The sequence below is a fragment of the Odocoileus virginianus genome, chromosome 14 (assembly GCF_023699985.2).
Source record: "Odocoileus virginianus isolate 20LAN1187 ecotype Illinois chromosome 14, Ovbor_1.2, whole genome shotgun sequence".
NCBI classification, from domain to species: domain Eukaryota; kingdom Metazoa; phylum Chordata; class Mammalia; order Artiodactyla; family Cervidae; genus Odocoileus; species Odocoileus virginianus.
This window is the reverse complement of record NC_069687.1, coordinates 43,396,975-43,408,913: the sequence shown is the minus strand read 5'-3', so window position 1 is coordinate 43,408,913 and position 11,939 is coordinate 43,396,975. Positions and strand designations below refer to the sequence as shown.

General features: G+C 35.9%; 1 protein-coding gene across 1 annotated transcript in view; it reads right to left on the bottom strand.

The window, feature by feature from the left end:
• Nucleotides 1-1,642: 1,642 nt before the first annotated feature.
• NDUFS4 (NADH:ubiquinone oxidoreductase subunit S4) overlaps nucleotides 1,643-11,939 on the bottom strand; it is a 116,312-nt gene continuing 106,015 nt past the window's right edge. The window contains exon 5 of the mRNA XM_070476669.1: nucleotides 1,643-1,865. Coding sequence (XP_070332770.1) covers nucleotides 1,762-1,865 — 104 coding nt within the window. The 3' untranslated portion in view covers nucleotides 1,643-1,761. The remainder of the gene's footprint in view (nucleotides 1,866-11,939) is intronic.

Genomic DNA, 11,939 nt, shown 5'->3' with positions numbered 1-11,939 from the left:
TCTGTGGAACTTAACAGCTATATTTTATCATTTTGTAGAGTTTACCTCTTATTTAAAATCCTAAATTGGTAGTAATTAAAATATATAATTTTTCAAGTAAAGGTTAAGATGGCATGATATGAACTGTAGTATAAAAGATATTTATAATTATGTATACTTATACATATAATACATCCTTAGTGTATTTAAAAAGCATATTGAAAGTTAAATGTGAAAGACCCATGACTCCCTTCTCCCACAACCAGTGGTAACCAGTAAAATCAAGTTACCAGTTTCTTATATATTTTTCCTAAAATATTCTAGGTGCATATATAACAGCATGTGCTGCCCACCTCACCCCAGATATTATTTACTACTCTTTTCTTTCACTTAGCACTGTATCTTGAATATCATTCCAGACAGCTCATACAGATTATTTCTTGTTCTTTACAATAGCTGTATTAACTCTCCATTTAACTTTATTCCATTTTAATAGACATTTAGATTATTTCCACTTACTAGCTATTAGAAACAATTCTGTAATATCCTTGGTACATTCACTTCTGTGTACATGCACAGGCTATTTGTCTGGAAGATAATTTTTAGAATTAAAATGGAATATGCAGTTAACATTCTGAAGAAGAGACTTCCAATAGGCTCTTCAAAACAATATCGTAAAAATTTATACTCTGACATGTTTTCTTTGTTGGGCTAGGTCAATGTGCTATTAGTGTTTTTATGAAATGCGATTGTAAGAAACTGTATATTTACTATATAATTTTTGACACATCAAAGAATGTATTAGCAATCCAAAGAAATTATCTGCCATTAATCAAACCTATTTCTCTGTAACTAAAGTAATTAATAGTATGTGCTTTGAAGACAGACAGAAATGGGTTCACATGCTATTTACTTGTGTGATTTTGAGCATGTTATCTAGTCATTTTAAGCCTTAATTTATGTGTTTGCAAAATGGGGAAAACTGAATTATTATGAAGGTTAGTATATAGTGTTTACTGAGTTTTATATAGTTAGTATATAGTGTTTACTGAGTGTTTACTGAGTACCTGACAAGAGTATGTGCTTGGTAACTCATACTGTGTATCTAAATGATTAGCACATAACAAAAACATGTATTTACATACATTTTCTAAAAACAGTGAACACTAGACATATCTAACAAAGAATTGGTTTGTATTTTCTGAGTCTTTTAATTCACGAGAATATAAAATCTTTACCTGAACCATCAGAAGCATGAAGTACTGATTAGTGGGCAAAGTTTAGTATGGAACACAATTCATTCAGGTTCAAAGAAGTTTAGAGAAATAGTTCTAAATAAAGAAGCAAATTTCAATAAAAAGGAGATTTGGGCTTAGGTTTATCAGACTGCAATGTAATCATGAATTTCTTTACCTATGATAACAGGAAAATTTGTAAGACAGTATTTTGATAATGATGGCTGGCAGTTTACAAACACTATGAACTTGAGGATGGCCATAAAAAACAAGTGTAAAACTTCAATGTTGCAGCTGATTTCAAACATTTCTTTTAATAGATTTTTTAAGTGCTGAAATTTCCTAGAGGTATGATCACCTGTAAAGGAAATTATAACATGTTTAATTTGGGACATCAAAAAACATTTAAAATAGACACCATAAAAATGTTTCTGTAGTTTAAAGGTCAAATTTATTAGGAGATTAAGAGGTGTATTATACACAGACTATAAATACTGCACAGCTGACTTTATTCACAGTCAAGCACAGAGATACAGTCCATGCCAACCTATTTTGTGGATACTCTTGTTCTTTTATTCCAAGAAAAGTTTGCGCCATAAGACTTGGACTTAGGTTTCGGAACCTTTCTCTCCTCAACGTCATAGCTCCATCCTAGAAAACAAAGACAATAATAAACCCACAAAAACACAATTAAAGAGGATCCCTGAAGAACACAGCAAGCAGAGGCTAACTTTCATAAATTTAACGTTCATTTATCAGGAGTATGTGTCAACACATCTTAAGTATAAATACTTAGTAATGTGTTCCTTTCTAATCCTATGTGACAAGAGGGTCTTAACTATTGCCTGAAGGTGATTTACCATATCTTAAAGGTGCAAGCCATGACTTAATTTCTCTCTGCTGGATACTGTTCAAACATTAATGGTTATATATTATGTAAAAATTCACATTCCTCCTGTGGTTTAATATGTGACTTCAGTAACTGAAATGAGGAGCACTGAACCACACAACCCATCTCATGCTTTCTAAGAGCCGGTGCCTTGAAGACAGTTTGGAGCTCACTTGAAGTGATTATAGAAAAACATGTACACAACTATATAAATCAGAGTTGGAAGAGACCATAAGAGATTACTTGGTTAGCTCCCTGGACTATGATAGGCTACTGATTAAACTCAAGAAGTTTTTCAACATTTGTTTCAAGGGCTGTCAACATTAGAATCCCATTCAAGTGTCTGGTAACAATACAAATTCTTAGGCCTGACCGGAGGTCCACTGGATCAGCTCTTGAGGGGACCTGGGAATCTGCACTTAATTGATTCCAGGAGATTGTTACGCATAGATATTTGAGTTGTTTCTGCTTAGTCCCTAACTTGTGTCCAACTCTTCAGTGACCCCGTGTACCGTAGTCTGCCAGGCTCCTTTGTCGTGGGACTTACCAGGTGAGAATACTGGAGTGGGTTGCCATTTCCTTCTCCAGGGGATCTACCTGACCCAGGGATCGAACATGCATCTCCTGCACTGGCAGGTGAATTCTTTACCACTGAGCCACCTGGGAAGCCCTACTCTAGTATAATCTGTTCACTCTCTTCTGAGAATCATACCTTCTCTGCAAAGTCCTTCTCAGTGTTTTACAATTTTGAAAACTGGATTTATATATGTCTATGCTATGCTAAGTGGCTTCAGTCATATACAACTCTTTGTGACCCTATGGACTGTAGCCCGCCAGGCTCCTCTTTCTATGGGATTCTCCAGGCAAGAATACTGCAGTGGGTTGCCATGCCCTCCTCCAGGGAATCTTCCTGACCCAGGGATCAAACATCTCATTTATCTCCTGTATTGGCAGGTGGGTTCTTTACTACTAGTGCCATCTGGGAAGCCCCATATATGTCTATACCTTCTGCTTTGGGTTTTTCTCCATATCTTTGAAGAACTATACTTAAAGCAGAAGTATACCTTATTCTATAAACCAAATAAACACTCCTCCTCGAAAGTATAATTACATCATCCTTCTATTCCCCAGTCCAAGCAACCTATCTATATAACTCACTTTTCTTCATTAGATCAATTTTCCATCCCTGTAATTTATCATTCTTCTCTCCCAGAACTTTCTTCAAATAACTCATCTTGGGACATTTGATTCATGGCTGAATCATGTAGTCAAATATAAAATGTCCAAACTGAAAATCATAGTCTAATTAAGTAACTTTCTTGATCTTAGGAGTTGTCATGAATTCTAGTGCCTCTAGGTGAGTATAGTATTTGCTACCACGAAGCTTACGTTTCAACAAGCTTCTTAGTTAGAATTCAACTTTGCCATAAACATGAAACTTAAGAAACTCAATTCAAAGTATACTGCTAGTGTGCCTAATTCAGTGTTTAAAAAGGGAAAACAATAACTCCACTGCTGGAACTCTTTGAAGAAAGCCCATTTGCTATAAGGAAATAGAGGAGGAAAGAAAATGAAACAAATGTCTTAAAATACCTTCCACAGACCCTGAACTTAATATAAGATATTAACAAGTAGTTATTTGAATTTCAAAAAATTTACTAAAGAGCATAAGAATAGTACCTCCTTTAGAGGTTGTCATGAGGATTAAACAAACTAATTCATTAAAGTGCTTAGCACCTGGTATTTAAGTTCTATGAGACAAGCATTTTTCTAAAACCTTTATATGAATTTATATGAGTTCCTTTATATAACTGAGGAAACTGTGGCCCAGAATGACTAGGGAACTACCTAGCACAAGGTCACTCTAGGAAAGGGCACAAGCAGAATCTGAATACACACAGCCTAATTCTGGAGCCTGCGCCTTAAGTACACTATATTGTTTCTTGTGGATTATAGTAAGCTCTTGATAAATGTTAAAGCTATTATTTTTCCCTCGTTTGATTTTCAACTTACTAGCAGCTTACTTTCTATACTTTACTTACTTAACTTCAAAAGTATTAATGTAAATAAAATTTGTCATATTGTAACCCATTAGTTTTAAATTTATGATGCTTTGAATATTGTTAGGTATAAGTTGGTCTAGCTATTTACTACAGAAAGAGGTTTTGGTAAGCAAACTAATACTATGAACTGAGTATAATTTTTACACTATAAACTCCTCAAGCATTTTCTACATTAATCAGCAAATGGTGCTGATAATTATAAAAAACGTTCAATTCAATAAAGCAGATATAACTATTTACTGTACATTTGTTATACATTTAATAAATATTATCAATTACTTTCTCTGTGTTAGGAACTCTATGGAAACCAGAGGTGAAGCGGTAAACAAAAAATCCCCAAGTTTCTTCAAGTATTTATGGGAAGGAGAAGTTAACTAGTAAATAGTATATTAGGTGTTGTTATAGTAAAACAGGGCTTCCCAGGTGGCACTAGTGGTAAAGAACCTGCCTTCCAATGCAGGAGACATAAGAGATGTGAGTTCCATCCCTGGCTTGGGAAGATCACATGGAGGAGGTCATGGTGATCTAGTATTCTAGATCCACTCTAGTATTCTTGCCTGGAGAATCCCATGGACAGAGGAGCCTGGCAACCTACAGTCCATAGGTTCACAGAGTCAGACATGACTGAAGCGACCTGGCACCCACACATAGTAAAACATCCAATTAAACACACACACACATATACACACACTTAGAGAGGGCAGACGGGGCATCTTGCATCTGAAAAGATCACATTTGAGTGAAGATGTAAAGGTCAGAGTTAGTCATGTGGATGTCTGGAAAGAGAGCTTGCAGGCAGAGAACACAAGTACAAAGACCTCCAGTCAAGAATGTGCCTGGTATTCCACGTTCTAGGTCCTGTGCTAAGTGCTTTAAATGTAACTGCACTGAGTTTTAAAATTAAGCTCATAGGTTTCTTGGTTTATGGGTTAGGCATTATAAATATCCTTATTTTATATCTAAGTATAAGGAAAAATAGAGGAGATAAGCAGCCTAAAGCCACATTGTTAATAAGTGGCAAAGCTTGGATTTTAACTCAGGTTAAGTCTATGCACATAACCACATCATAATAAAACTGCATTTATTTTAAAAAGTCCCGTAACTGCATTAAAAAAAAAAATCTATTTCACCCATGTCCTTTCAATCTGTGTGATTTCCTAACCATTTTTCCTGTTCATTTTTGTAAATGAGTTGAAAAGACTGTTTTAAGAATCCTTCCATATGTTCCTCCCCTAGTTATGAAGCAGGTAAATGGTTTCTAGTGTCAATTCTATGTCTGGCTACAATGGTTACTGGTAAGTTACCTGAGATCTCTGTAAACTTTTATTGCCAAATGATGGGTGAGATAACTTATCTTCCCTCCCCCTCAGCCTCCCACCCCAAACTCTCCAGACAAGAAAGACATCGTAAGAGGAACTGAAGAAGAAATGAGAAATATTTAGGAATTGCTATTATAACACACACATACCTGGTAATCACTCATTTACACAGTTAATCTTTCAATCACAAGGGAGAAAAAGCAGTTTTTTAAACTGCATCAGAATGCAGACATTAGCTCTATTATCTCTTCTGTCTGTGAAAGTCTAAAAATGTTGTCGGGGTCACTGCAATGTGAGAAGACCGGGGTTTTGTACACATAAAAGAACAACTGGTTTGAGTTTTCTCCTGGTAGCTAAGGAGTGAACTGACTTGGGAATTGTGAGCCAGATTATAGTTGCTGTTGATGGTGATAACAACAATAAATAGAAGTATCATTATAGGGATTGGAATGTGGATGGGCAAAACACCCAGTGAAAGCAAACAAAAACACACATAGACGAAACCGGCATTTGCTAATAGTATCCATCTCTGTATTACTTTACCACAGCCATCCATGATTTTAAGGACGTATGGGGGGAAAGTTTCTTTCCCTCACATTTTTCTGTGGAAAACAACTGTGTTCCCAAAACTAGACATGCACCTGTGTTTCTCTGATTAAGTAAAAGCAAAGAAGGGTATGAGGAAGTCTAATAACAATTCATAATAGAGACTGAAACTCAAGTCAGAGTCTACATAAATCTCCCTTTGGATTTTTTAGCAAAATTTTCTACTATATAGGACTGATGTTACAATGCAAATTTGCTCTTTTCTGGAACCCTGTTAAGAATCTGACCACATTTCCAATCATCTTGCTCCAAAGTGTTTACCTTATAGTGCCTGGATGAACAAATTTACTGGTCCCACTAAAAATTTTCTACCAGTTTCCCCCACATTTTTTTGTGATATTGTGGCAATATAAAGGCTATTGGAAGAAGTGGTGAGCTTTAGCTAAAAAGACAAAATGATTGTTAAGAGTAATAGTACTTGAAAGGACATCAAACATTTGTACTTAATGAGCATGTTACATGAATTGTACTCATCGTTTCTATATCCTATTTGAAACTTCTTAAAAAGATAGATAATATAACTTGCAGGGAATAAAACACAGACATTTAAGAATGCAATCTTATTTGTGAAATGTTTAAATTTCCATAGGAATTTCTTTTTCAGCCTGAAAGTTTTTTTTTTTTTTTAAAGAAATAACTCCAACTTGAGAGCTTTTGAATGAGATTAGGAAAGTGAAAAACACATCCTCTGAAGAATGCTTGTATAAAATCAAGGTGTAGTCTATGACAATGGTTTCATGTGTTGTTCTTCTGCGATACTGAAAACCAGCCCATGCTCCTCCCAGCTGTGCAACAGAAGATGATCAAAGCAACTGAGTCCCAAGCAGCTGCCCCAGGGATGGGGTAAAGCTCCTAGGGCTGCCGTCACTTCCCACTGAGGAGAGCAGCCATATGGCATGGATTAGCCACAAATCCAACCACCGGCACCTACATGATGAGAAGCTGACTCCCTTGGCTGTTTCACACATTGGAATGCTTTCACAAAGATATTTTGAATTTTAAGCCCTAGTATCAGAGAAATACCTCTGGCAAATGTGCCAATAAAGTTAAAATGTGATCTGTAATATCCCATGCTCAATTTCTTTTTCAGAAATTCACCCATTTATTTTGCTGTTCTCCAGACTGTGGCTGGGATATTCTACTTCCTATAACATGAATGTCTGGTGTAATCTCTTCAAATAATACTAAAATACAAAAACAAAAGCCCCTGAACAAAACTAGATCCCAATAATTTATGAATTCCAAGTATTGTATGAGATAAAAGAAAATCCCATTCATTTTAATTCAGAATCATTTCACTTATGTTCAATAATGCTGAAATACAGAGAAACATTCATCGGTATTTTTACTGCTTGTGAAATATGTTACCTTTAGTAAACTTGGTTCAAGTCCTGTTAAAGGTCTGTCCCCTCCAGTAACCTAATGGCAAGCTCTGATAATACTCAGAAATGAACAGTTTAATGATTTTTCCTACAGTGCATTTATGTACAAAGCAAGAACGACCACATAATTTGGCACAGACTGACATAACTGGCAGGCACTGCTAAGGATAGCAAAGGCTTTGGGAGGCCACACTGATGTTTGTTAGCACTTGCAAAGTTTCAAGATTCCTCACCAGGCTATGTGCTCATAATATGCCTAGGTGAAAACATAGCATAAACACAAGTTATATTTTAAGGAGGAAAGGTGATGAAGAAAAGTAGCTTTATAACCATTCATTTTAAAAAAGTACTTCTATTTGAAATTCTCATGTATTTCATTTTGGGAGAGAGAAGAGGTTCAGATCAGAATAATTAAAAAATATATCATCTTATAGAAAACATTATGGAGGGTAGATGTATTTTGGAAACATTGGCAAAGCAATTCTTCCCATGAAAATTATGTAAAATGGATTAGTAACACCCTATACCTGCCACACCTGCACATTATTCAGAATTTGCCACAAAACAAACTGGTTTGTGTTCCAAAAGTACAATTGAAAATTAGTCATAGAAATTTAGAACACATTTTTCTAGAAAACGAAAATGGTAGAGATCCAAAAATCACTGAGATTTTGACATAATTGAGCTGGGTGTGGTCTGTGCATAGGGATTTCCACAATCCTATGTAACCCATAATATATTAGAAGCCTTCTAAGCCGCCATGTATATATAACACTATGAGAAAAATTATTTCAGACTTCTGACTGAGAATCTAAGGAATTCATGTCTGTCTCCTTAGTAGTCAAGTTGAACATTTCCCCAGCCAAAAAACAGGCCGTACCAGGACTAGGGACTGGGAAGACAGTTATGTAGAAAAAAAATTTTCTGCTTCAATAGAGACTATGCAGTATTTACAGAACACCAGATCATAGGCCTGTTTGTTTTCTTTGAGTTATTTTGCAATTCCAAAAGTTGTATGCACAAAATAATCTTATTTGCTGATTCTGTATTTCTGATTCGCCTACTCACTAAAATTCATTTGTAAATCCAAAATTCTCCAAGGGTTCCTCCAACCTAGGAACTCTGAAGCTGGCATCTCTTTCAGCCTCTTCGGGGGCTGCAACGGTGCCTGTGGGTGATGCTTCCATGGTCATCCATGACACGCACAAAGCCGTGAATTCTGAGTCACCAGCACACATGCTCCAGCTGAGGTCAAACAAGGTAATGCTATGCCTTCTTGTTTCAGCTCTCACACTGCCAACAAGTGTCCTTTTTGTAGTCTATTAACAGCACATTTTTTTCATTTTTTGGCCTTTTGTTGGTAATTTCACTGTTTGAAGTGACCCCCAAGAGTAGTGGTTTAGTACTGTTTAGTGTTCCTAGTTCAAGAAGGCTGTGATATGCCAACTTGGGTTAGATAAGCATCATCCAGAATAAAGTATAACACTGCTGGCCAAGAGTTCAATGTTCATGAATCAACAATATACATTAAATAAGGCGCTTTAAACAGAAATACACATAAAAAACAAGATGATGTACTGATCAACTGACAAAATTTTGTGATCAGAGGCCCACAGGAATCTTTTTCCCTAGGAGCAAACAGAACATAACTACCATGAGTAATGAGAATCAACTGTACTTGAGGGGTACAGAAATTCTGACCTGCCTGGTGACTCCCCAGGCCTCAGAAAAACCTGTTTGTCTTCAATTTGCAATTCATCTCAACATTCTTTCACTTTATATAATTTTGGGCTGTACTGACTTTTCCTTTGAACTGGTTATAACACCAGCATGGGTCCCTTGTTTCTTTAGTAAAATTAATTCTTCAATATGTGTTCATTTATATCTATATTAAGTCATGATCTTATCTTTTTCAGGATGTTCCTTTAATAATTTTGGAGGTGCTACTGAGATGGCTAATAAGTTCAGCAACTGAAGTCAGGAAAACTTCCTTACCAGAAATGGTTTATGTTATTTTAAGCCCAAGATTATCTTTTCTTGGCTTCTGAATGTCAGAACGTTGCTGAATCTCTTGTTTATAAAATTTCAATTTTGTTCTTCACCAATATGGGGAATTGATTTTTTAAGGTCTGATCATTTAAGATTCATTTAAAATGGATTAATGGTTTTAGAAATAAATTCTCAGAGGAAAAAAAGACAGAAAATCTGGTTTGTCTTTTTCTGTATTTAAGGTCTAATAAAGTACTTCCTGAGTAGAAAACAGCTCTTTAGTATGGTATGGGCCAGTGAATGTTACAATTCTGTGACCATTAACCCATGGCTTAAATTGTAGAAGTGAAATAAGTTCCTGTCTGTTTGCATGTATGCTCAGTCAAATCCGACTTACCCCACAGACTGTGGCCCACCAGGATCCTGTCCATGGGATTTTGCAGGCAAGAGATAGTGGAGTGGGTTGCCATGCCCCACTCCAGGGGATCTTCCTGACCCAAAGATAAAACTCGCATAGCTTGTGTCTCCTACACAAGCATGCAGATTCTTTACCACTGTGACAATTCTGTCTGTCTACATACCTATTAATTCAGAAATGCGTTTACTGCTCATTCTGTGTATAGGTAATTTTTTTTCTACCTCCAAGTATAACTAATGAATTAGATTATAAAATACTTTGAATGGGTTCTGTTTTGATTCTCTTATAGAGAAAATACATGCTTGTATAAGTGGAATATTCCTAAAACAGGAAAATGGAGTTTCTAATACTTTGAATATGCTAAATTTAAAAAGTATTCTTATAGGATCTAACAAACATTTAAGAATTTAAATTCAGGTAGTATAGGTAAATGTTTGGCAAATGGAAAATTTACTTTTTTTTTAACAAAAACAATTACATTTTCTCTAATTTATCAGTGTTAAAACACAAGCATAGATTTTTATTCTACATGGCCATGTTCCTTCTAAATTAGTACGTTTTCTGATCAAATGAGCTAACATTACTTCTGTTTAATGTTTTTACAATCCTGCAAGATGCAAATTTTTGTTTATCCACAATGATTCCCTGTTTTGACAATTTTATTTCAATACTAATTACATTTTGTAATATGTCACCTTGAAAATTAATTTCCATGATCTTTAGGTAACTTAAAACCCTAAATGGTATTAATGGATACTTAATACCTAAAAATTTTTACAATAAAATACTGAACCATTGATTACTAAGCAAAAATTTAAACTTACTTTTGCCTTTTTTTTTTTTTAAATGCTACAGGGAGGCTGCATCTTTGGGTCTGTTAATGGACATGTTCATTTTTGCCATTTAGATAAGCTGGACTATAGAGAATACACACAGTTGTGGCAAGTTTTGTTTTATATATTTATGAACTTTGCCAGTTTACTAAAATGCTAGTGTGTAACAGTTTTCATCTCTACTTTTTCTATGAAATCAAAGTAACTTTGGCCAAAAGATATAACGTACATATATGAAACACTACTGGGAGTGACGGTGGAAAAGGGGTGTAACCTTGTATACAAAGTAATGTGTTGTGTTTTTGGTTTACTAAAGGTGGTGATAGTGGTAAAGAACCTGCCTGCCAATGCAGGTGACATAAAAGTTGTCAGTTCGATCCCTAGGTCCAGAAGATCCCCTGGAGGAGGGCATGGCAACCCACTCCAGTATTTTTGCCTGAGAAATCCCATGGACAGAGGAGCCTGGTGGGCTACAGTCAATAGGGTCACAAAAGAGTTGAACAGGACTGAAGCAACTTAGCATACTCAGAAGAAGGAGAAAAGAGAATAGTTCTAAAGTAAAAAGTCTGTTCCAGAATGAGAAAGGGAATGGTGAAGGACAAAATCTGAATGGGTACAGAAAGTTATGTAAGATTTATAAAAAGGAAACTTTATGTGCCTTAGATTACAGTGTATCTGGAAAATAAGTCTGAAAAGATATGTTGCTGTTGTTCAAAGTCACTCAGTCGTGTCCGACTCTTTGCGACTCATGGACTGTAACATGCCAGGCTCCCCAATACTTCACCATCTCCCAGAGTTTGTTCAAACTCATGCCCATAGTGTTGGTGAAGCCATCCAACCATTTCATCCTCTGTTGTTCCCTCCTTCTCCTGCCTTCAATTTTTCTAAAGAGCAGGGTCTTTTCCAATGAGTCAGCTCTTCACATCAGGTGGCCAAAGTATTGGAGCTTCAGCATCACTCCTTCCAATTTAAGGTTGATTTCCTTTAGGAGTGACTGGTTTGATCTACTTGCCATTCAAGGGAGACTCAAGGGTCTTCTCTAGCACCACAATTCAAAAGCCATCTTCAGTCCTTAGCCTTTTTTTACTGTCTAGCTCTCACATCCGATACATGGCTCCTGGAAAAACCATAGCTGACTATACAGAGCTTTGTCAGCAAAGTAATGTCTCTGCTTTTTAATACACTGTCAAGGTCTGTCACTGCTTTTCTTTGAAGGAGCAAAGGTC